The sequence below is a fragment of the Anolis sagrei genome, chromosome 8 (genome assembly GCF_037176765.1).
Source record: "Anolis sagrei isolate rAnoSag1 chromosome 8, rAnoSag1.mat, whole genome shotgun sequence".
NCBI classification, from domain to species: Eukaryota; Metazoa; Chordata; class Lepidosauria; order Squamata; family Dactyloidae; genus Anolis; species Anolis sagrei.
Window position 1 is genome coordinate 7,591,926 of NC_090028.1, and position 25,378 is coordinate 7,617,303.

General features: G+C 40.4%; 1 protein-coding gene across 1 annotated transcript in view; it reads left to right on the plus strand.

The window, feature by feature from the left end:
* The window catches only part of PHAF1 (phagosome assembly factor 1), a 110,958-nt gene that overhangs the window by 20,344 nt on the left and 65,236 nt on the right, over positions 1 to 25,378 (plus strand). The window contains exon 3 of the mRNA XM_067471011.1: positions 14,734 to 14,816. Within this exon, the coding sequence (XP_067327112.1) occupies positions 14,734 to 14,816 (83 nt within the window). The remainder of the gene's footprint in view (positions 1 to 14,733; positions 14,817 to 25,378) is intronic.

The following is a 25,378-nucleotide window of genomic DNA, read 5'->3' on the forward strand; positions in this document are numbered from 1 at the left end:
TTTGGATATTTTTACAGACTAACCGTCCCCTGCCACGCGTTGCTGTGACCCACTTTGGTGGTCGTGACAGTTCTGTGTGGGAAGTTTGCCCCAATTATGTCATTGGTGGGGTTCAGAATGCTCTTTGATTGTAGGTGAACTATAAATCCCAGCAACTACAACTCCCAAATGTCAAGATTCTTGTTGTTGTTGTTGTTGTTGTTGTTGTTCATTCGTTCAGTCGTCTCCAACTCTTCGTGACCTCATGGACCAGCCCACGCCAGAGCTCCCTGTCGGCTGTCACCATTCTATTTTCTCCAAACTCCACCAGTGTTCACATTTGGGCATATTGAGTATTCGTGCCAAGTTTGGTCCAGATCCATCATTGTTTGTGTCCTCCGTGCTCTCTGGATGTAGGTGAACTACAACTCCCAAACTCAAGGCCAATGCCCACCAAACCCTTCCAGTATTTTCTGTTGGTCACAGGAGTTCTGTGTACCAAGATTGGTTCATTGGTGGAATTCAGAATGCTCTTTGATTGTAGGTGAACTATAAATCCCAGCAACTACAACCCCCAAATGTCAAGGTCTATTTTCCCCAAACTCCACCAGTGTTCACATTTGGGCCTTCTGAGTATTCGTGCCAAGTTTGGTTCAGATCTATCATTGTTTAGATCCACTGTGTTAGATCCACCAAACCCTTCCAGTATTTTCTGTTCGTCATGGGAGTTCTGTGTGCCAAGTGTGGTTCAATTCCATAATTGGTGGAGTTCAGAATGCTCTTTGATTGAAGGTGAACTATAAATCCCAGCAACTACAACTCCCAATATTCATGCCAAGTTTGATCCAGATCCATCGTTGTTTGAGTCTACAGTGCTCTCTGGATGTAGGCGAACTACGACTTTGAAACCCAAGGTCAATGCCCACCAAACCCTTCCAGTATTTTCTGTTGGTCATGGGAGTTCTGTGTGCTAAATTTGGTTCAAGTCCATTGTTGGTGGGCTTCAGAATGCTCTTTGAATGTAGGCAAACTATAAATCCCAGCAACTACAACTCCCAAATGACAATATCAATCCCCCAACGCCATCAGTATTGAAATTTGGGCATATCGAGTATCTGTGCCAAATTTGGTCCAGTGAATGAAAATACATCCTGCATATCAGGTATTTACATTACAATTCATAACAGTAGCAAAATTATAGTTATGAAGTAGCAATGAAAATAATGTTATGGTTGGGGGTCACCACCACATGAGGAACTGTATTAAGGGGTCACGGCATGAGGAAGGTTGAGAAACACTGTTCTATAGGATAGTCTTGTCTTGTTTATGCAGCAAATCTGCCTTAATATATTGTCATACTTAATTGTACTGGATCACTGCCAATGGTTTGTGCTTGCTTTACCTTGTGGTAGCATCAACAACACTACATAGTTGTTTTTTTATTATGGTGTTGCATAATAGAATTGGCTAATATTATTAGCCAATTATTAATATTATTAGCTAGAGCAAAAGACTAAATGTAAGAATAATAACAGAGTAAAATAATCAATGTAATAATAATAAAGTAATACATGTAATAATAATAATAATAATAATAATGAGTAAAATAATAAATGTAATAAAAATAATAGAGTAAAATATTGTAAATGTAATAATAATAGAGTAAAAAATAAATGTAATAATAATAGAGTAAAACAATAAATGTAATAATAATAAATAGAGTAAAACAATAAATGTAATAATAATAACAACAATAATATACATATAATATTTAGAATATTATAATGTAATACAATATAATACTAGTAATTTTATTTATCGTGTCATCCGCAACCAGAACATTGTATTACATTTCTAACAGAACAAAACAAACAAACAGATAAAAAAAACACAAATTTTGCAAACTTGGTAGCTGATTAAATGTCCTTTGACCAGTATCTGACCACTTGGAGTGCCTCTGGTGTTGCCGCAAGAAAGTCCTCCATTGTGCATGTGGCAGAGCTCAGGGTGCATTGCAGCAGGTGGTCAGTGGTTTGCTCTTCTCCACACTCGCATGTCGTGGATTCCACTTTGTAGCCCCGTTTCTTAAGATTGGCTCTGCATCTCGTGGTGCCAGAGCGCAGTCTGTTCAGCGCCTTCCAATTTGCCCAGTTTTCTGTGTGCCCAGGGGGGAGTCTCTCATTTGGTATCACCCACGGATTGAGGTGCTGGGTTTGAGCCTGCCACTTTTGAACTCTCGCTTGCTGAGGTGTTCCAGTGAGTGTTTCTGTAGATCTAGGAAAACTATTTCTTGATTTAAGTTGTTGACGTGCTGGCTGATACCCAAACAAGGGATGAGCTGGAGATGTCTCTGCCTTGGTCCTTTCACTATTGGCTGCAACTTCCCGGCGGATGTCAGGTGGTTCAATACCGGCTAAGCAGTGTAATTTCTCCAGTGGTGTAGGGCGCAGACACCCTGTGATAATGCGGCATGTCTCATTAAGAGCCACATCCACTGTTTTAGTGTGGTGAGATGTGTTCCACACTGGGCATGCGTACTCAGCAGCAGAGTAGCATAGCGTAAGGGCAGATGTCTTCACTGTATCTGGTTGTGAGCCCCAGGTTGTGCCAGTCAGCTTTCGTATGATATTGTTTCTAGCACCCACTTTTTGTTTGATGTTCAGGCAGTGCTTTTTGTAGGTCAGAGCACGGTCCAGAGTGATTCCCAGGTATTTGGGTTTGTTGCAATGCTCCAGTGGGATTCCTTCCCAGGTTATCCTCAGAGCTCAGGATGCTTGTCTGTTTTTAAGGTGAAAGGCACATGTCTGTGTTTTAGATGGATTAGGGATCAGTTGGTTTTCCCTGTAATAGACAGTAAGAGCACCTAGAGCTTCGGAGAGCTTCTGTTCAACCATCTCAAAGCTCCCTATTATACTAGTAATAATAATACAATATTATAATTATAATGATATATTTACATTACATGTAATATTACTAATAATATTACAATATAATGGTATAGTGCAATATATTAATATATAATACTGATATTGTACTATGCTAATAATATAATATATTGTATGAAAATATATCTTGTAAGCTGCTCTGAGTCCCCTTTGGGGTGAGAAGGGTGGTATATAAATGCCGTAAATAAATGAACAACAACAAAGTAAAATAATAAATGACTTTGACTCTAGTATAACCTGAGGAGGACTTCTTCAGCCTAAAAAGGGGGCTGAAAAACCCGGCTTATACTCAAGTATATATGGTATTTAGGCCTAAGGATGGCTCCATGCTGCTGTGATCATAGGTACATTGTGTGTGTGTCTGTATGTATTTTTAATACATACACACACATGTTGACACACAAGTAATGGTACATATTTTACAATATAATGTTTGTTCTTCCCTGGGAACCTTCGTTGTTACAAATGCAGAAACCTATCATTGTATGAGATACTATTTCTGGACCAGGGAATATTTAATTATGGTTGATTCCCAGTTCAGATGAGGACAGACTGCACAGAAGACACGGTACACATCTAGCCTACATGCTGTAACAGTGTTCTCTTATTCCTGCTTTTTCTTCTACATCAGAAAAGAGGTCTGTCTGGGTTTTGTTATACCACAGTTTCCTGTTGGCGATTGACCACAGTTTCTTTCTTTGGATATAATGGGAAACTGTGGTTTAACCTGGCCAGGAAGCTTTTCATTACATCGTACGACAGGAGGGAGCTCATGTACACAAGGTTTCATCCCATGGTTTACTTGAAAACAAAAGGCCTGCATGTGTTTACAAGACAGGGCGCTGGTTGCGCTAACTAGTAGCAGTGGGATGGAGATATTAGTAGATATCCTGGCAAGAAGAAAAGGCCTGATATCTGTATCTATATCTATAACTATATCTATATCTATATATATGCTAGCCGCAAGAAAAAGAGGTATATATATATATACTAGCTGTACCTGCCACGCATTGCTGTGGCAAACCTTCCCTCCGTCTTTCACCTCCTTCTTTTTCTCTCTCCTTCCTTCCCTCCCTCTTTCCTTCTTTCCCTCTTTTTCTTTCTCTTCTTTCTTCCTTCTCTACCTGTTTCTTTTCTCGCTTCCTTTGCTGTTTGGTTTCATCCTTCCTTGTCTCCTTCCTTCCTTCCTTCCTTCTTTCCTTCCTTCCCTCTTTCGTTCCTTCTCTCCTTCCTTCCTCTTTCACTTTTTTATTTTCTTCTCTGTTTCCTTCCTTCTCTAGAGAGAGAGAGAGAGAGCCTCTCCGGCTGGAGGTATCTCCCACCTCCGCTCCCTCCTTTGTTTTTGCGCCTACCTTCAGGAAAGGTGACCATCTCCACCTCTCTCTCTCTCTCTCTCTCTCTCTCTCTCGGTCCCAATGAGGAGAAAGTCAGGAGAAGAGGTGACTTTTGGTGCACACGCCGGGGTCTTCAGGCACACCTCCGGACCCAAAACGGGCCAGGCAAGGGAGCAAGTGCGGCAAGTGTAGTTACTGGGATGTATAGTTCACCTACAATCAAAGAGCATTCTGAACTCCACCAATGATGGAATTGAACTAAATATGGCATACAGAACTCCCACGACGAACAGAAAATATATATCAATGATTGGTGGGGGGGGGGGGGGTGCACCAAAATACTGTTTGCTTACCATTGAAAATTACCTAGGGCCGCCTCTGGCGCTACCTGAGACCTTTGAGAGTTGGATTCCAACACATTTAGATGGTGCCACATTAGAAGAAGCTGAGGTGTCATCTTTTGTGTTCGTCATTACCATGTTTGTTGGGGATTTTGTGCCATTAGTACCAATGTTGACACGTCCTTTCAGTTTTTTCATAAACTAGATATCGCAATGTGTGAAGTCTTTCTGTTGGACGGAATGTTGTTTCTATTTTACTCTGCACCACAGATCAGAAAAGCAGGAACGTGGCTGTCTACCTCAGTAGCACAGTGGCAATGATAAATTACTCTGCAAAGAACATGTTCTGATTGCTGGCAAGGAGTCCCTCTTGGGAATCCCCGAGCAGCAAGCACCACTGGAACGGATCCATTAGTAATGCTTCCTGAATTTCCCTGAAATCGCTGCTCCCATCACTAGCTCTCACCCCTACGGTGCTAAGTTGTGCAACTAAATCGTAACTAGAACGGCATCTAAATTTGAGGCGTAAGAGCAAAGGGAGTGCGGAGAATCGAAAAATCGCCAAATCTGAAGGAAAGCATGAATAAGAGAGTCCCTGAGGACTTTTTTTCCACACGTTCTCTAACAGGGAAAAATGAAATTTGGAAAGCAAAAGGACAGAAAATTAGATAAATATGTTTTCTTGGAATAACTGAAATGCTTTTAAAGACACAGAATAATGTTTCGTAAAGCAATCTACAGTCTCATGTATCCTGTAGAGTTCAATGGTAGTATGAGGTTTAACTTGATATCCCAAGTATTTTATTTATTTACTAGCTGTGCCCTGCCACGCGTTGCTGTGGCCTATAGTAAAACTTATCAAAGTTGAGGTAGATATCTGGACTATTATGAAAGAGAGGTCCCTACCTATTCCTTCCCTCTTTTCCTCCCCCTTTCTCTCCTTTCTTCCTTCTCTACCTCTTTCTTTCTTTCCTTCTTTCACTACTTGGTTTCATCCTTCTCTCTTTCCTTCATTCCCTCCCCTTTCTTCCTTTGCCTTTCTTCCCTCCCTGCTTGCTTCCTTCTTTCACTTTTTATTTCCTTTTATTTCACCACCATCATAACAATAACAATAATGCAATGCATTGCCTCTGGGACCTGACACCACTCCCATTCCCCCAGGGTCTAATAGGAATAATAGCGTGTGTGTGCGACAGTGGGGGGAGTGATGTAGCGTGGGGTTGTGTATGTGTGTGCGGCGGCGGTGGGAGTGATGGAGCGTGGGGTTGTGTGTGTGTGTGCGGCGGTGGGGGGAGTGGGGTTGTGTGTGTGTGTGCGGTGGCGAGGGGAGTGATGGAGTGTGGGGTTGCGTGTGTGTGTGCAACGGCGGGGGGGAATGATGGAGCGTGGGGTTGCGTGTGTGTGTGCAACGGCGGGGGGAGTGATGGAGCATGGGGTTGCGTGTGTGTGTGCGGCGGCGGGGGCAGTGATGGAGCATGGGGTTGCGTGTGTGTGTGCAGCGGCGGGGGAGTGAGGGAGCATGGGGTTGCGTGTGTGTGTTCGGCAGCGGGGGGAGTGATGGAGTGTGGGGTTTTGTGTGTGTGAGCAGCAGCGGGGGGAGTGATGGAGCGTGGGGTTGCGTGTGTGTGTGCGGCAGCGGGGGGAGTGATGGAGCGTGGGGTTGCGTGTGTGTGGCGGTGGGGGAGTGATGGAGCGTGGGGTTGTGTGTGTGCGTGCGGCAGGGTGTGTGTGTGTGCGGGAAACGGCGCGGCGGGGCTTGGAGTGGGCATGGCTTCCGCAGAGGGAACGTTGGCCGGAAGGCTGTGTGCGCACCCAGGGAACTTGCGGCTGGGCGCCAATGCGCATGCTCAGTTGTTTTGACGTATTGTGAGTGTGTTGTTGTGTTGTTTTTCATTTTGAGTAGATATGTTTGTACCTTGTTGGTTGTGTTATGGGCATGGGAATTTTGGTTAAGTTTCGTTGGGGTTTTTTTTTAGTTTTGTTGTTTTGCTGTTTTGTGAGTGTGTTGTTGTGTTGTTTTTCATTTTGAGTAGATATGTTTGTACCTTGTGGGTTGTGTTATGGGCATGGGAATTTTGGTTAAGTTTCGTTGGGGAGTTTTTGAGTTTTGTTGTTTTGCCGTTTTGTGAGTGTGTTGTTGTGTTGTTTTTCATTTTGAGTAGATATGTTTGTACCTTGTGGGTTGTGTTATGGGCATGGGAATTTTGGTTAAGTTTCGTTGGGGGGTTGTGGAGTTTTGCTGTCCGGTTGAACCAACCTAACAGATTTATATATATAGATTATTTATTTACAGTATTTATATTCCGCCCTTCTCACCCCGCAGGGGACTCAGGGTGGATTACAATATACATATACAGGGCAAACATTTAATGCCATAGACACACAACATATATAGACAGACACAGAGAGGCTATTTAACATTCCAGCTTTTTCATGAGGGCATTCTGGCCACCAGGGGAGCTGTCACTTCACCGTCCATTTGTTACAGTGATGAACTACTTCCTCATTCTTTGCATGCTTGCTGGAGATTTTTATGGAGTTGCAAATTAGCCTCCCCTTCCAGTATTTTCTGTTGGTCATGGGATTCCTGTGTGCCAAGTTTGGTTCAATTCCAAAGTTGGTGGGGTTCAGAATGCTCTTTGATTGTAGGTGAACTATAAATCATAGCAACTACAACTCCCAAATGACAAAATCACAATTTTTTGAGTGATGGTCATAGAATCATAGAATCATAGAATCAAAGAGTTGGAAGAGACCTCATGGGCCATCCAGTCCAACCCCCTGCCAAGAAGCAGGAATATTGCATTCAAATCACCCCTGACAGATGGCCATCCAGCCTCTGCTTAAAAGCTTCCAAAGAAGGAGCCTCCACCACACTCCGGGGCAGAGAGTTCCACTGCTGAACGGCTCTCACTCCTTGTGTTGTGAGACGTTTTGTTGCCAAATTTGGTGTGCTTTCATTCATTGTTTCTTTTGTTTGTAAGGTACTCATTATGCACAGAGCATTTTTATATAGATAGATTTATTTTATCTAAAACTTTTATATCCTGATCTTCTCTACCTCCATAGAGGGACTCAGACCGGCTGACAGCAAAGATTCAATGCTAACATAAAAATCTAAAACATAATACAGCAATATTAAATTACAAAATACATATAGGATAAATTACATAAAAGCCGTTTGCCAAGATAAAATCATGTCCAGCTCAGTCCATATATTTAGTCCATATATTGTGGTCAGTTACTTTGTTCGATTGCCAGTCTCAGACATTATTCTGCAAAAGCTTTGTTCTACAGCCAGGTTTTCACTAACTTCCTAAAGGTCTGGAGGGAAAGAGCAGATCTAATTTCATTTGGGAGGGAATTCCATAGCCGAGGGGCCACCACAGAAAAGACCCTGTCTCTCGTTCCCACCAGACGCGCCTGCGAAGATGGTGGGACCGAGAGCAGGGCCTCTCCAGACGATCTTAACACTCTTGATGGTTCATAGGGGAGATACGTTCGGACAGGTAAACTGGGCCGGAACCGTATAGGGTTTTGTCGGTTAAAACCAGCACTTTGAATTGTGCTCGGAAGCTAATTGGCAGCCAATGGAGATGGCGCAACAGGGGAGTTGTACGCTCCCTGTATTATGATCCACACAGTCAAAGGTTTTAGAATCTATATAAATAAAAATGTAATGTTCGTTTGTGGGATTAACAGAACTCAAAAACTACTGGACGAATTGACACCAAATTTGGACTCGAGGCACCTAACAACCCAATGTATGTCCTTCACTCAAAAAAATTCATTTTGTCATTTGGGAGTTGTAGTTGCTGGGATTTATAGTTCACCTACAATCAAAGAGCATTCTGAACCCCATCAACGATGGAATTGAACCAAACGTGGTACACAGTTCTCCCATGGCCAACAGAAAATACTGGAAGGATTTGGTGGGCATTGGCCTTGAGTTTTGGAGTTGTAGTTCATCTACATCCAGAGAGCACGGTGCACTCAGTGATGGATCTGGACCAAACCTGGCATGAATATTCCATATGCCCAACTATGAACACAGGGGGGGGGGGGGTTTGGGGGCAATAGACCTTGACATTTGGGAACTGCAGTTGCCTTTATATCCCGATCTTTATATCCCGATCAAAGCAAAAGTTCACCTACAATCAAAGAGTTCACCTACAATCAAAGAGCATTCTGAACCCCACCAACGAGGGAATTGAACCAAACCTGGCACACAGTTCTCCCATGACCAACAGAAAATACTGGAAGGGTTTGGTGGGCAGTGTCCTTTGGTTTTGGAGTTGTAGTTCACCTACATCCAAAGATCACTGTGGACTCAAACGATGATCTGGACCAAACTCTACAAGAATGCTCAATATGCCCAAATGTGAACACTGATGGAGTTAGGGGAAAATAGAATCTTGACATTTGGGAGTTGTAGTTGCTGGGATTTATAGTTCACCTACAATTACAGAGCATTCTGAACCCCACCAATGATAGAATTGGGCCAAACCTCCCACACAGAACCCCAATGTGGGCCACAGCAACGTAATGTTTGTTTGTGGGATTAACAGAATTCAAAAACCACTGGATGAATTGGCACCAAATTTGGACACAATACACCTAACAACCCAATGTATGTCCTTCACTCACAAAAACACTGAAAATCACAGCAGAAGGGACTTAAAAATCCCCCAAAAGCTAAATGACAATACAGAAAAAAGGGAAGAAAGAGGGAGGGAAGGGGAGGAAAAAAAGAAAGAAAAGAAAAGAAAGAGGGAGGGAAAGAAAGAAAGAAGGAAAGGGAGAAGGAAGCCTGGAAGCAAAGAGAGAAGGAAGGAAGGAAAGTGGTAGAGAAGGAAGAAAGGAGAGAAAGAGGGAGGGAAAGAAAAAAGGGGGGAAGGAAGAAAAGAGATAGAGAAGGAAGAAAGAAGAGAAGGAAAAACAGGAAGGAAAGAGGGAGTGAAGGAAGGAGGAAAAGAAAGAAAGAGGGGTTGGCCACAGCAACGCGTGGCGGGTACAGCTAGTAGTCAATAAAACAGAAATAGACAGGCCTTATATTCCATGATCTGATCCCAGATTTTCTGCTTTCATAGAATCATAGAATCAAAGAGTTGGAAGAGACCTCATGGGCCATCCAGTCCAACCCCCTGCCAAGAAGCAGGAATATTGCATTCAAATCACCCCTGACAAATGGCCATCCAACCTCTGTTTAAAAGCTTCCAAAGAAGGAGCCTCCACCACACTCTGGAGCAGAGAGTTCCACTGCTGAACGGCTCTCACAGTCAGGAAGTTCTTCCTAATGTTCAGATGGAATCTCCTCTCTTGTAGTTTGAAGCCATTGTTCCATTGCGTCCTAGTCTCCAAGGAAGCAGAAAACAAGCTTGCTCCCTCCTCCCTGTGGCTTCCTCTCACATATTTATACATGGCTATCATATCTCCTCTCAGCCTTCTCTTCTTCAGGCTAAACATGTCCAGTTCCCTAAGCCGCTCCTCATAGGGCTTGTTCTCCAGACCCTTGATCATTTTAGTCGCCCTCCTCTGGACACATTCCAGCTTGTCAATATTTCTCTTGAATTGTGGTGCCCAGAATTGGACACAATATTCCAGATGTGGTCTAACCAAGGCAGAATAGAGGGGTAGCATTACTTCCTTAGATCTAGACACTAGGCTCCTATTGATGCAGGCCAAAATCCCATTGGCTTTTTTTGCCGCCACATCACATTATTGGCTCATGTTTAACTTGTTGTCCACGAGGACTCCAAGATCTTTTTCACACGTACTGCTCTCGAGCCAGGCGTCCCCCATTCTGTATCTTTGCATTTCATTTTTTCTGCCAAAGTGGAGTATCTTGCATTTGTCACTGTTGAACTTCATTTTGTTAGTTTTGGCCCATCTCTCTAATCTGTCAAGATCGTTTTGAATTCTGCTCCTGTCCTCTGGACTAATCTAGATTTAATGAGTCCGCACTGCTAGATAATCTGGGATAAACAGAAAATCTGGGATCGGATCCTGGGATATAGGGCCTGTCTGGAAGGGCCCTTAGTGTAATCAAATCTGCAAATGTGGATAGACTACTGTCTTCCTCAAGCAGCTCCTTTTCTTCACCAATGGGTTCCCTCCTGCTTGCTTTCAGGCCAAGCCCATCTCTCCATTGCTTTCTGGCTGCTAAATGATTTGAACAGTTCAGCTTAGAAAAGCTTGTTCTCTTCCTGCGATGATTACACAGTTACTTGAGCAGACCTGATGCGTGAGAAACAGGAGACTGGGAGGTGAATACTGATAGGTTAGCCAGCATTGCAGCCCTTTCGGGATCAAAGCCACAGGTAATAATTTACCTCCCTTCTCCCAGCCCTTCCAAAAATACAACGCAATAACAATTCTGCGTGTCTTGCATTTACAAAGACAGATGAGAAGTAATGGAGGCAAAAATATATTTTCTTTCCCATTTGTATTAGATCAGTTACACTGCTAAACTGACAGTGAATGTCTTATTTTTGGTTTGTGATGTTTTTCCTGGCTGCTGCAATGTAGGGCAGACTTGGTGAAAGCTATTGGCTTTCTGCAGAAGCTATACAACCTATAGTAAAGGTTGTCCCCTGACATTAAGTCCAGTCATGTCTGACTCTGGGGTGTGGTGCTCATCTCCATTTCTAAGCCGAAGAACCAGCGTTGTCCGTAGACACCTCCAAGGTCATGTGGCCGGCATGACTGCATGGAGCGCCGTTACCTTCCCGCCGGAGCGGTATTTATTTATCGTGTCATCAGCAACCATTGTTTTACAATTCTAACAGAGCAAAACAAACACAGAGATTAAAATGAAAAAGAAAAAAAAAGAAAAAAAAAACCACACAGATTTTGTAAATTTGGTATTTGGTTAAATGTCCTTTGACCAGTATCTGGCCACTTGGAGTGCCTCTGGGGTTGCCGCAAGAAGGTCCTCCATCGTGCATGTGGCAGGGCTCAGGGTGCATTGCAGCAGGTGGTCAGTGGTTTGTTCTTCTCCGCACTCGCATGCCGAGGATTCCACCCTGTAGCCCCATTTCTTAAGATTGGCTCTGCATCTCGTGGTGCCAGAGCGCAATCTGTTCAGCGCCTTCCAAGTCGCCCAGTCTTCTGAGTGCCCAGGGGGGAGTCTCTCATCTGGTATCACCCATGAATTGAGGTGCTGGGTTTGGGCCTGCCACTTTTGGACTCTCGCTTGCTGGGGTGTTCCAGCGAGTGTCTCTGTAGTTCTAAGAAAGCTATGTCTTGATTTAAGTCGTTGACGTGCTGGCTGATACCCAAACAGGGGATGAGCTGGAGATGTCTCTGCCTTGGTCCTTTCACTATTGGCTGCTACTTCCCGGCGGATGTCAGGTGGTGCAATACCGGCTAAGCAGTGTAATTTCTCCAGTGGTGTAGGGCACAGACACCCCGTGATAATGCGGCATGTCTCATTAAGAGCCACATCCACTGTTTTAGTGTGATGAGATGTGTTCCACACTGGGCATGCATACTCAGCAGCAGAGTAGCATAGCGCAAGGGCAGATGTCTTCACTGTGTCTGGTTGTGATCCCCAGGTTGTGCCAGTCAGCTTTCGTATGATGTTGTTTCTAGCGCCCACTTTTTGTTTGATGTTCAGGCAGTGCTTCTTGTAGGTCAGAGCACGGTCCAGAGTGACTCCCAGGTATTTGGGTGCGCTGCAATGCTCCAGTGGGATTCCTTCCCAGGTAATCCTCAGAGCTCGGGATGCTTGTCTGTTCTTAAGGTGAAAGGCGCATGTCTGTGTTTTAGATGGAGCGGTACCTATTGATCTACTCACATTTGCATGTTTTCGAACTGCTAGGTTGGCAGAAGCTAGGGCTGACAGCGGAAGCTCACGCCGCTCCCCGGATTCGAACCTGCGACCTTTTGATCAACAAGCTCAGCAGCTCAGTGCTTTAACCCACTGCGCCACCGGGGGCCCTATACAACCTATAGATATATGAAATACCCTTACCTCTTATGTCAGTGTTTCTCAACCTTCCTAATGCCACGACCCCTTAATACAGTTCCTCATGTGGTGGTGACCCCCAACCATAAAATTATTTTCGTTGCTACATCATAACTATCATTTTGCTACTGTTATGCATCGTAATGTAAATATCTGATATGCAGGGTGTATTTTCATTCACTGGACCAATGCTTAGATTGGATGCTGGATGCTTGCCATAGATGCAGGCGAAACGTCAGGAGAGAATGCCTCTAGAACATGGCCATATAGCCCGAAAAAAAACTACAACAACCCAGATTCCTAGAGCAGCGGTTCTCAACCTTCCTAATGTCGTGACCCCTTAATACAGTTCCTCATGCTGTGGTGGCCCCCAACCTTAACAATATTTTCATTGTTACTTCACAACTGTAATTTTGCTCTTGTTATGAATCGTCTTGTAAATATCTGATATGCAGGATGTATTTTCATTCATTCGGCACAAATACTCGATACGCCCAAATTTGAATACTGGTGGGGTTGAGGGGAGGATTGATTTTGCCATTTGGGAGTTGTAGTTGCTGGTATTTATAGTTCACCTACAATATCAAAGAGCTTTCCGAACTCTGCCAATGATGGAATTCAACCAAATTTGGGACACAAAGCTCTCATGACCAACAGAAAATACTAGAAGGGTTTGGTGGGCATTGACCTTGGGTTTTGGAGTTGTAGTTCAACTACATCCAGAGAGCACTGTGGACTCAGACAATGATGGATCAGGATCAAACTTGGCACGAGTACTCAATATGCCCAAATGTGGATACTGGTGGGGTTTGGGGAAGATAGACCTTGATATTTGGGAGTTGTAGTTGCTGGGATGTATAGTTCACCTATAATCAAAGAGCATTCTGAACTTCACCAATGATGGAATTGAGCTGCTTGGCACACAGAACACCCATGACCAACAGAAAATACCAAGCATTGACCTTGAGTTTTGGAGTTGTAGTTCACCTACCTCCAGAGAGTACTGCGGACTCAAACAGTAATGGATCTGGAGCAAACTTGCCATGAATACTCAATGTGCCCAAATGTAAACACTGGTGGAGTTTGGGGGAATAGATCTTGACATTTGGGAGTTGTAGTTGCTGGGATTTATAGTTCACCTACAATCAAAGAGCATCCTGAACTCCACCAATTATGGAATTGAACCAAACTTGGCACACAGAACTCCCATGACCAACAGAAAATACTGGAAGGGTTTGGTGAGCATTGACCTTGAGTTTTGGAGTTGCAGTTCACCAACATCCAGAGAACCCTGTGGACTCAAACAATGATGGATCTGGACCAAACTTGGCATGAATACTCAGTAAGCCCAAATGTGAACACTGGCGGAGTTTGGGGAAAATAGATCTTGACATTTGGGAGTTGTAGTTATTGGGATTTATAGTTCACCTACAATCAAAGAGCATTCTGAACACCACCAACAATGGAATTGAACCAAACTTGGCATGAATACTCAATACACCCAAATGTGAACACTGGTGGAGTTTGGAGAAATAGATCTTGACATTTGGGAGTTGTAGTTGCTGGGATTTAAAGTTCACCTACAATCAAAGAGCGTTCTGAACTCCACTAATTATGGAATTGAACCAAATTTGGCACATAGAACTCCCATGACCAATAGAAAATACTGAGCATTGACCTTGAGTTTTTGAGTTGTAGTTCACCAACATCCAGAGAACCCTGTGGACTCAAACAATGATGAACTTAGAAATTCCTAGAGAAATAAATTAAATTATGGATTTCCACTTTCAGGGGACCCTACACCCCTAAACCCAGTGAATGTGTAGGGCTGACTCTACTCTCAGTAAATGGATAGATGGAAGGGTGTGAGTTTTACGGTTTCATATTTCAAAAATGGCTCATTTGCTGGTGATCAGTCTTTGGGATCATGTGTCTCATCTCCAGAACATTGTCTGATTTAGTGGCTCATCATTTCTTAAAAAAACAACAACCTTATGTTCCAATAATTGATGAGAAATGTACTCCCTGGATGGAACTTGTTGTTCATCTTGGCCAGTCATCCAGGATTGCCACATGTTGACCCTGCAGCGCAAACAGCTTCCTGCCAGCATGGCTAAATTGGGACACCATCTGTAACTCTTGACATTTTCTTCTTCCTCTTCCAGGAATGCCATTGGCTCAGGCTGTAGCAATTCTTCAGAAACACTGTCGTATCATCAAAAATGTGCAGGTTCTCTACAGTGAGCAGGTATGTCTGTCTGCCTCGGTTTGTTGCGCATGATAAATGACCTGCGAAAGGTGGGAGGATTGGTCAATATTGTGCAACGCCATTAGTTGTGTTCTCTGCTCCCAAGAAACCCGGCCCTGCTTCGTAGCTCCCACATCCTGGACTATGCGGCTTTCTACAAAATGACATACTACTTCTGTGTATACAGTATATAGTCATTCTCAATATTTGTTTTCAATCTGAGGTTTACTCTGTGACTTGAGGTTGTCATTGTTTGCAGTTTTGAGAGTGTTAAGCTTTTTGAAAATGGATTTAACCAATTACAGATCCACCTCACTGTAGGCAAAACTACGGTGAGGTGGATCTGTAATTGGTTAAATGGACCAACCCAGAGGGTGCTCACTAATGCTTCCTCTTCATCCTGGAAAGAAGTGACAAGTGGAGTGCTCCAGGGTTCCATCCTGGGCCCGGTCCTGCTCAGGATCTTTATTAATGACTTAGACGAAGGGTTAGAAGGCATGATCATCAAGTTTGCAGACGACACCAAATTGGGAGGGAGAGCCAATACTCCAGAGGACAGGAGCAGGATTCAAAACGATCTTGACAGATTAGAGAGATGATTGGCCAAAATTAACAAAATGAAGTTCAACAGTGACAAATGCAAGATACTCCACTTTGGCAGGAAAAACGAAATGCAAAGAAACAGAATGGGGGTGGTGCCTGGCTCGAGAGCAGTACGTGTGAAAAAGATCTTGGAGTCCTCGTGGACAACAAGTTAAACATGAGCCAACAATGTGATGTGGCGGCAAAAAAAGCCAATGGGATTTTGGCCTGCATCAATAGGAGCATAGTGTCTAGATCTAGGGAAGTAATGCTACCCCTCTATTCTGTTTTGGTAAGACCACACCTGGAATATTGTGTCCAATTCTGGGCACCACAATTCAAGAGAGATATTGACAAGCTGGAATGTGTCCAGAGGAGAGCGACTAAAATGATAAAAGGTCTGGAGAACAAGCCCTATGAGGAGCGGCTTAAGGAGCTGGGCATGTTTAGCCTGAATATGAGAAGGCTGAGAGGGGATATGATAGCCATGTATAAATATGTGAGAGGAATCCACAGGGAGGAGGGAGCAAGCTTGTTTTCTGCTTCCCTGGAGACTAGGACGCAGAACAATGGCTTCAAACTACAAGAGAGGAGATTCCATCTGAACATGAGGAAGAACTTCCTGACTGTGAGAACTGTTCAGCAGTGGAACTCTCTGCCCCAGAGTGTGGTGGAGGCTCCATCTTTGGAAGCTTTTAAACAGAGGCTGGATGGCCATCTGTCGGGTGATTTGAATGCAATATTCCTGCTTCTTGGCAGAACGGGGTTGGACTGGATGGCCCATGAGGTCTCTTCCAACTCTTTGATTCTATGATATACAGTCTTCACTCACTTATTGCGGGTGTTACGTTCTAGGACCACCCACGAAAAGTGAAAATCCGCAAAGTAGGAATCTTATATTTATTTTAATATTTCTACATTATTTTAGTAGTTGTACACTATTTTAAGTCTTCATAAACCCTCCACAAACAATTACACACTACATAATCCTCCTTGAACGTGTTATCATTATTCTAACATTATTCTAACCCCCTTCAATGTAAATGTTCTTACATATCCTCCCATTTACTGTTCTACAAATTTTCAGTTTTTCTCAGTTACGGAAACGAAATGTGCAGTTTCTTAATAAATTTAACATGCTGAATTCAAATATAATAATTTAATGTGTTAATTGGCTCTGGTTTTTATGCAACAGCTATTTCAATTTTCTCCACAATAGGTAATTCGTTAATATTATGATAATGCGCCTAACCTTACTGCATGTATATAAACGGTGAATATTTACTAAATTTTAGTCAAATTATATTGCCAATAGTTTATACATGAGAAATATATATTTAATTAGTCTATTGTTTATGTTTGTGCAGCAAGAAACTATATTAGTAGGCCTAATATAATGTGTTTTAATTGCCTTTTGATATTGTTGTGATAACTTGTATTATGTAAACCGCTTTGAGTCGCCATTTCAGCTGAGAAAAGCGGTATAGAAGCAAAGCAAATAAATAAATAATGCAGTTGAAAAGTCTGAAAGTTTAAATGTTGCTTTAATTGTGACTTTAGTTTCTATCCTGTTTGCTTCTCTTGACTTTTCAAGAGGAAAGAATTCCCTCTTCCAATGCTCCAGCAAGAGTCTGACAGCATTGACGGAGTCCATTGTCCTTGATCTCTTTTTTCCATAGTGCTTTATTGACACACGTGCAAGGAGGCATAACTACAGTAAAAAGAACAATGTAAAACGATGTTTAACGATACTGTCTCAGTCTTCAACTGACTGACCCTCACCGCTCAAAAGTCTGGCCTTATATAGGGCTTTCTGGCTTTTGCACACGGCACTAATACTACGTCATCAAACTTTCTAGAGTATTCTAGAATCTTCCATAGTGTAAGTCGCAACATGCATTTTTTCAACCATATGTGATCACGTGATTGCTTATATCATAAAAACTAGAGCCATTATACATTTTTAAATGTCATTTTCGTTTTCAGCACCCCAAAATCATAAAAGAACAACTATTTTCAGGCCCGAAACTTTTTCTCCGTTGAACAGTGTAACAGAGAGGAAAATAAAAAAATGTAATAATAATAATAACAATTACACACTACATAACCCTCCTTGAACGTGTTATTATTATTCTAACATTATTCCAACCTTCTTCAATGTAAATGTGGTTACGTATCCTCCCATTAATATCAAAGAGAGGAAAATAATAAAATGTAATAATAATAATAATAATAATAATAATAATAATTACACACTATATAACCCTCCTTGAATGTGTTATTATTATTCTAACATTATTCTAACCTTCTTCAATGTAAATGGGCTTACGTATCCTCCCATTAATAACAAAGAGAGGAAAATAATAAAATGTAATAATAATAATAATAATAATAATAATTACACACTATATAACCCTCCTTGAATGTGTTATTATTATTCTAACATTATTCTAACCTTCTTCAATGTAAATGTGCTTACGTATCCTCCCATTAATAACAAAGAGAGGAAAATAATAAAATGTAATAATAATAATAATAATAATAATAATAATTACACACTATATAACCCTCCTTGAATGTGTTATTATTATTCTAACATTATTCTAACCTTCTTCAATGTAAATGTGCTTACGTATCCTCCCATTAATAACAAAGAGAGGAAAATAATAAAATGTAATAATAATAATAATAATAATAATAATAATTACACACTATATAACCCTCCTTGAATGTGTTATTATTATTCTAACATTATTCTAACCTTCTTCAATGTAAATGTGCTTACGTATCCTCCCATTAATAACAAAGAGAGGAAAATAATAAAATGTAATAATAATAATAATAATAATAATAATTACACACTATATAACCCTCGAATGTGTTATTATTATTCTAACATTATTCTAACCTTCTTCAATGTAAATGTGCTTACGTATCCTCCCATTAATAACAAAGAGAGGAAAATAATAAAATGTAATAATAATAATAATAATAATAATAATTACACACTATATAACCCTCCTTGAATGTGTTATTATTATTCTAACATTATTCTAACCTTCTTCAATGTAAATGTGCTTACGTATCCTCCCATTAATAACAAAGAGAGGAAAATAATAAAATGTAATAATAATAATAATAATAATAATAATTACACACTATATAACCCTCCTTGAATGTGTTATTATTATTCTAACATTATTCTAACCTTCTTCAATGTAAATGTGCTTACGTATCCTCCCATTAATAACAAAGAGAGGAAAATAATAAAATGTAATAATAATAATAATAATAATAATTACAACTATATAACCCTCCTTGAATGTGTTATTATTATTCTAACATTATTCTAGCCTTCTTCAATGTAAATGTGGTTACGTATCCTCCCATTAATAACAAAGAGAGGAAAATAATAAAATGTAATAATAATAATAATAATAACACACTACATAACCCTCCGTGAACGTGTTATTATTATTCTAACATTATTCTAACCTTCTTCAATGTAAATGAGCTTACGTATCCTCCCATTAATAACAAAGAGAGGAAAATAATAAAATGTAATAATAATAATAATAATAATAATTACACACTACATAACCCTCCTTGAATGTGTTATTATTATTCTAACATTATTCTAGCCTTCTTCAATGTAAATGTGGTTACGTATCCTCCCATTAATAACAAAGAGGAAAATAATAAAATGTAATAATAATATTATTAATAAAATAATAAATGTAATAATAATAATAATTACATTTTTTCACGTAATCCTCTCCATACAGACAAACAATCTTAAGCCCATACTGAAAACCCGTGAAACATCGAGTCCGCAAAAAGCGAACCGCAAAGTAGCGAGGGACCACTATATTATCTGTCGAAGGCTTTCATGGCCCGAATGACTAGGTTGCTGTGAGTTTTCCGGGCTGTATGGCCATGTTCCAGAAGCCTTCTCTCTTGACCTCACAACCTCTGAGGATGCTTGCCATAGATGCAGGCGAAACATCAAGAGAGAATGCTTCTGAGATGCTGAGATAGATAGGGGAGTATGAAGCAGGAAAAAGGGCCGTAGTGGCACAGCAAGTTAAACTGCTAAGCTGCAGAACTTGCTGACCAGAAGGTCAGAGGTTTGAATCTGTGGGACGGGGTGAGCTCCCGTTGTTAGCCCCAGCTTCTGCCACCCTAGTAATTCAAAAACATGCAAATATGAGTGGATCAATAGTAGATCAATAGGTACTGCTTTGGCAGGAAGATAACGGCACTCCATGTAGTCATGCCGGCCACATGACCTTGGAGGTGTCTACAGAGATGATTGCTACTCTCCCAAGTCGGACTCAACTAGACTTAATGTCACTTAAGACTGTCCAACTCTGATTAAAACATTATTCTAACCTTCTTCAATGTAAATGTGCTTACGTATCATCCCATTAATAATAAAGAGAGGAAAATAATAAAATGTAATAATAATATTAATAATAATAGAGTAAAATAATAAATGTAATAATAATAATAATAATAATAATAAATAGATTTTGTGATACGAAATCCAGCATATATATCTCGTTTGCTGTGACATACTATGTTTTTGTGTCAGTAAAATAATAGTGTAAAATAATGTAAATGTAATAATAGCAATAATAATGGAGTAAAAATAAATGTAATAATAAAAATAGAGTAATAATCAATGTAATAATATAATAGAGAAAAATAATGTAAATGTAAGAAGAAGAAGAAATAGAGTAAAATAATACATGTAATAATAACAATAATAAAAAGAAAAATAATACATGTAATAAAAATAATAGAGAAAATAATGTACATGTAATAATAGTAATAATAAATAGAATTAAATAATAAATGTAATGATGATGATGATGATGATGATGATGATGATGACAACAGAGTAAAATAATAAATAACCTTGACTTGACTATAAGCCGAGGGGGGCTTTTTCAGCCCAAATCCAGCATATATATCTCATTTGCTGTGACATACTACAAGGCCTCAGTAAAATAATAGTGTAAAATAATGTAAATGTAATAATAAAATAATAATAGAGTAAGAATAAATATAATAATAAAAATAGAGTAATAATCAATGTAATAAAATAATAGAGAAAAATATTGTAAATGTAAGAAGAAATAGAGTAAAATAATACATGTAATAATAACAATATTAAAGAGAAAAATAATACATGTAATAAAAATAATAGAGAAAAATAATAGTGTAAACTAATGCAAATGTTATAATCACAATAATAATGGAGTAAGAATAAATGTAATAATAAAAATAGAGTAATATTCAATGTCATAAAATAATAGAGAGAGAAATGTAAATGTAAGAAGAAGAAGAAATAGAGTAAAATAATACATGTAATAATAATAACAATAATAAAGAGAAAAATAATAAATGTAATAAAAATAATAGAGAGAAATAATGTAAATGTAAGAAGAAATAGAGTAAAATATTACATGCAATAATAACAGTAATAAAGAGAAAAATAATAAATGTAATAAAAATAATAGAGAAAAATAATGTAAATGTAAGAAGAAGAAATAGAGTAAAATAATACATGTAATAATAACAATAATTAAAATAATACATGTAATAATAACAATTATAACCTCTTCCAGAAAATTAGAAACATTGGAGGTAAATTTCAGGCAAAAATTGGTATGATAAGAAACAAAGATGGCAGGGACCTAACAGAAGCTGAAGAGATCAAGAGAAGGTGGCGAGACTATACGGAAGATCTGTATAGGAAGGATAATAATATTGAGGATAGTTTTGACGGTGTGGTGAATGAATTGGAACCAGACATCCTGAGGAGTGAGGTTGAATGGGCCTTAAGAAGCATTGCTAACAACAAGGCAGCAGGAGACGACGGGATCCCAGCTGAACTGTTTAAAATCTTAAAAGATGATGCTGTCAAGGTGATGCATGCCATTTGCCAGCAAATATGGAAAACACAAGAATGGCCATCAGACTGGAAAAAATCAACTTATATCCCCATACCAAAAAAGGGAAATGCGAAAGACTGCTCAAACTTCCATACAGTGGCCCTTATTTCTCATGCCAGCAAGGTAATGCTCAAGATCCTGCAAGGAAGACTCCAGCAAGACATGGAGCGAGAGTTGCCAGACGTTCAAGCTGGGTTTAGAAAAGGCAGAGGAACGAGAGACCAAATTGCCAATATCCGCTGGAGAATGGAGAAAGGCAGGGAGTTTCAGAAAAACATCTACTTCTGCTTCATTGACTCTTCTAAAGCCTTTGACTGTGTGGATCATAATAAATTGTGGCAAGTTCTTAGTGGGATGGGCATCCCAAGCCCCCTTCCCTCTCTCCTGAGGAATCTGTACAAGGACCAAGTAGCAACAGTCAGAACTGACCTCGGAACAACAGACTGGTTCAAGATTGGGAAAGGCGTACGGCAAGGCTGCATCCTCTCACCCAACCTTTTTAACTTGTATGCAGAACACATCATGCGAGGATGTGCGGGGCTGGATGAATGCAAAGCTGGGGTGAAAATTGCTGGAAGAAACATTAACAACCTCAGATATGCAGATGACACCACTCTGATGGCCGAAAGCGAGGAGGAGCTGAGGAGCCTTCTAATCAAGGTGAAAGAAGAAAGCGCAAAAGCCGGGTTGCAGCTAAACGTCAAAAAAACCAAGATTATGGCAACAAGAATGATTGACAACTGGAAAATAGAGGGAGAAACCGTGGATGCCGTGACAGACTTTGTATTTCTAGGTGCAAAGATTACTGCAGATGCAGACTGTGGCCAGGAAATCAGAAGACGCTTCCTTCTTGGGAGGAGAGCAATGTCCAATCTCGATAAAATAGTAAAGAGTAGAGACATCAGACTGGAAACAAAGATCCGCCTAGTCAAAGCCATGGTATTCCCTGTAGTCACCTACGGATGTGAGAGCTGGACCTTAGGGAAGGCTGAGCGAAGGAAGATAGATGCTTTTGAACTGTGGTGTTGGAGGAAAGTTCTGAGAGTGCCTTGGACTGCGAGAAGATCCAACCAGTCCATCCTCCAGGAAATAAAGCCCGACTGCTCACTGGAGGGAAAGATACTAGAGACAAAGTTGAAGTACTTTGGTCACATCATGAGGAGACAGGAAAGCCTAGAGAAGACAATTATGCTGGGGAAAGTGGAAGGGAAAAGGAAGAGGGGCCGACCAAGGGCAAGATGGATGGATGGCATCCTTGAAGTGACTGGACTGACCTTGAGGGAGCTGGGGGTGGTGACGGCCGACAGGGAGCTCTGGCGTGGGCTGGTCCATGAGGTCACGAAGAGTCGGAGACGACTGAACGAATGAACAACAACAACAATAATAACAATAACAAAGAGAAAAATAATAAATGTAATAAAAATAATAGAGAAAAATAATGTAAATGTAAGAAGAAGAAATAGAGTAAAATAATACATGCAATAATAACAGTAAAAAAGAGAAAAATAATAAATGTAATAAAAATAATAGAGAAAAATAATGTAAATTTTAAGAAGAAATAGAGTAAAATAATACATGTAATAATAACAATAATAAAGAGAAAAATAATAAATGTAATAAAAATAATAGAGAAAAATAATGTAAATGTAAGAAGAAGAAATAGAGTAAAATAATACATGCAATAATAACAATAACAAAGAGAAAAATAATAAATGTAATAAAAATAATAGAAAAAAATAATGTAAATGTAAGAAGAAGAAATAGAGTAAAATAATACATGTAATAATAACAGTAAAAAAGAGAAAAATATAAATGTAATAAAAATAATAGAGAAAAATAATGTAAATATAATGATAATGATAACAGAGTAAAATAATAAATAACCTTGACTCGAGTGTAAGCTAAGGGAGGCTTTTTTAGCCTAAAAAAGGGCTGAAAACTCAGCTTATATTCGAGTATATACGGTATCACATTACAAATGGTGCAAGTGTAAAAATCTTCTGCATAATTCACATCTATTTCTTCTGCATGCTAATCAGGAATGATAACCATGCCTCCAACTGAGGCTGCCTTGCTGGAGCTTAGCCTTAAAACATCTGTGTATTGCCACCCTGTTGAGCCTTTCTTCTTTCTCCTTTATCGAAATACAGAATACGTTTGGGGAGACATTTCCAATTATTTTTGTTTGGGGAGACATTTTCCAATTATTTTTGGATTGGGATGGATCTGAAACTCTGTTTTGGTTGCTGCGAGAGAGAGAGATATATATATATATATATATATGCCCTTTGGAAGCCGTTCTTGCCTGATTATAAGATTTGCTGAGGAGGAAAGCAAGCTGCAGGCAGCAGTCATAATCGAGCCTTACTTCAAAGCTCTTCTGCGCTCCTTTCGGCTCTGGCATCCGTTCATAAGCGTTTTGTGCAGAAACCCTTCGAACAAGGCTTGCGTCATTGGGTTAATGATATGCTACCAAAGCCTGCTGCCTGCTAATATTTTTCTGACATCCTGGCCAGTGTTGTCAAGATTCTTGTTGACAGCTTTTGCTGCTTGAGGAGAACATATTTTTGAATTAGAAATAATAGCTGTGCTTAGTATCTTGCAGCATAAATATGTGGAAGGCAGGAGAATTGGGGGGGGGGGGGGGGGAGGGGAGAAACGTGGCAACTCTTAGGACTGGATTTTTAAATTTTCACACAGATATAAACCCATTTCTGTGTACTCCTTGGTATTAAGACCTCGGGTATAAAGCATATTTAAACATTTTGTGTGGGTGGGATATAATGTAATAGGATTCAGAAAGGTGAAAATCATATATATTTCCCTATTTATTTATTTAGTATATTTATATAGAATCATAGAATTAAAGAGTTGGAAGAGACCTCATGGGCCACCCAGTCCAACCCCATTCTGCCAAGAAGCAGGAATATTGCATTCAAATCACCCCTGACAGATGGCCATCCAGCCTCTGTTTAAAAGCTTCCAAAGAAGGAGCCTCCACCACACTCCGGGGCAGAGAGTTCCACTGCTGAACGGCTCTCACAGTCAGGAAGTTCTTCCTCGTGTTCAGATGGAATCTTCTCTCTTGTAGTTTGAAGCTATTGTTCCATTGCGTCCTAGTCTCCAGGGAAGCAGAAAACAAGCTTGCTCCCTCCTCCCTGTGGCTTCCTTTCACATATTTATACATGGCCACCATCATATCTCCTCTCAGCCTTCTCTTCTTCAGGCTAAACATGCCCAACTCCTTAAGCCGCTCCTCATAGGGCTTGTTCTCCAGACCCTTGATCATTTTAGTCGCCCTCCTCTGGACACATTCCAGCTTGTCAATATCTCTCTTGAATTGTGGTTCCCAGAATTGGACATAATATTCCAGGTGTGGTCTAACCAAAGCAGAATAGAGGGGTAGCATTGCTTCCCTAGATCTAGACACTATGCTCCTATTAATGCAGGCCAAAATCCCATTGGTTTTTTTGGCGCCACATTACATTGTTCTCACCCCTGGGGGGACTCAGGACGGTTTACAACATATTAATGGCAAGAATTCAATATTTATTTATCGTGTCATCTGCAACCAGAACATTGTATTACATTTCTAACAGAACAAAACAAACAAACAGATAAAAAACCCCACAAATTTTGCAAACTTGGTAGCTGATCAAATGTCCTTTGACCAGTATCTGGCCACTTGGAGTGCCTCTGGTGTTGCCGCAAGAAGGTCCTCCATTGTGCATGTGGCAGGACTCGGGTTGCATTGCGGTAGGTGGTTTGCTCTTCTCCACACTCGCATGTCGTGGATTTCACTTTGTAGCCCCATATCTGAAGCTTGGCTCTGCATCTCGTGGTGCCAAAGCACAGTCTGTTCAGCGCCTTCCAAGTCGCCCAGTCCTCTGCATGCCCAGGGGGGAGTCTCTCATTTGGTATCAGCCATTGGTTGAGGTTCTGGGTTTGAGCCTGCCACTTTTGGACTCTTGCTTGCTGAGGTGTTCCAACAAGTGTCTCTGTAGATCTTAAAAAACTATT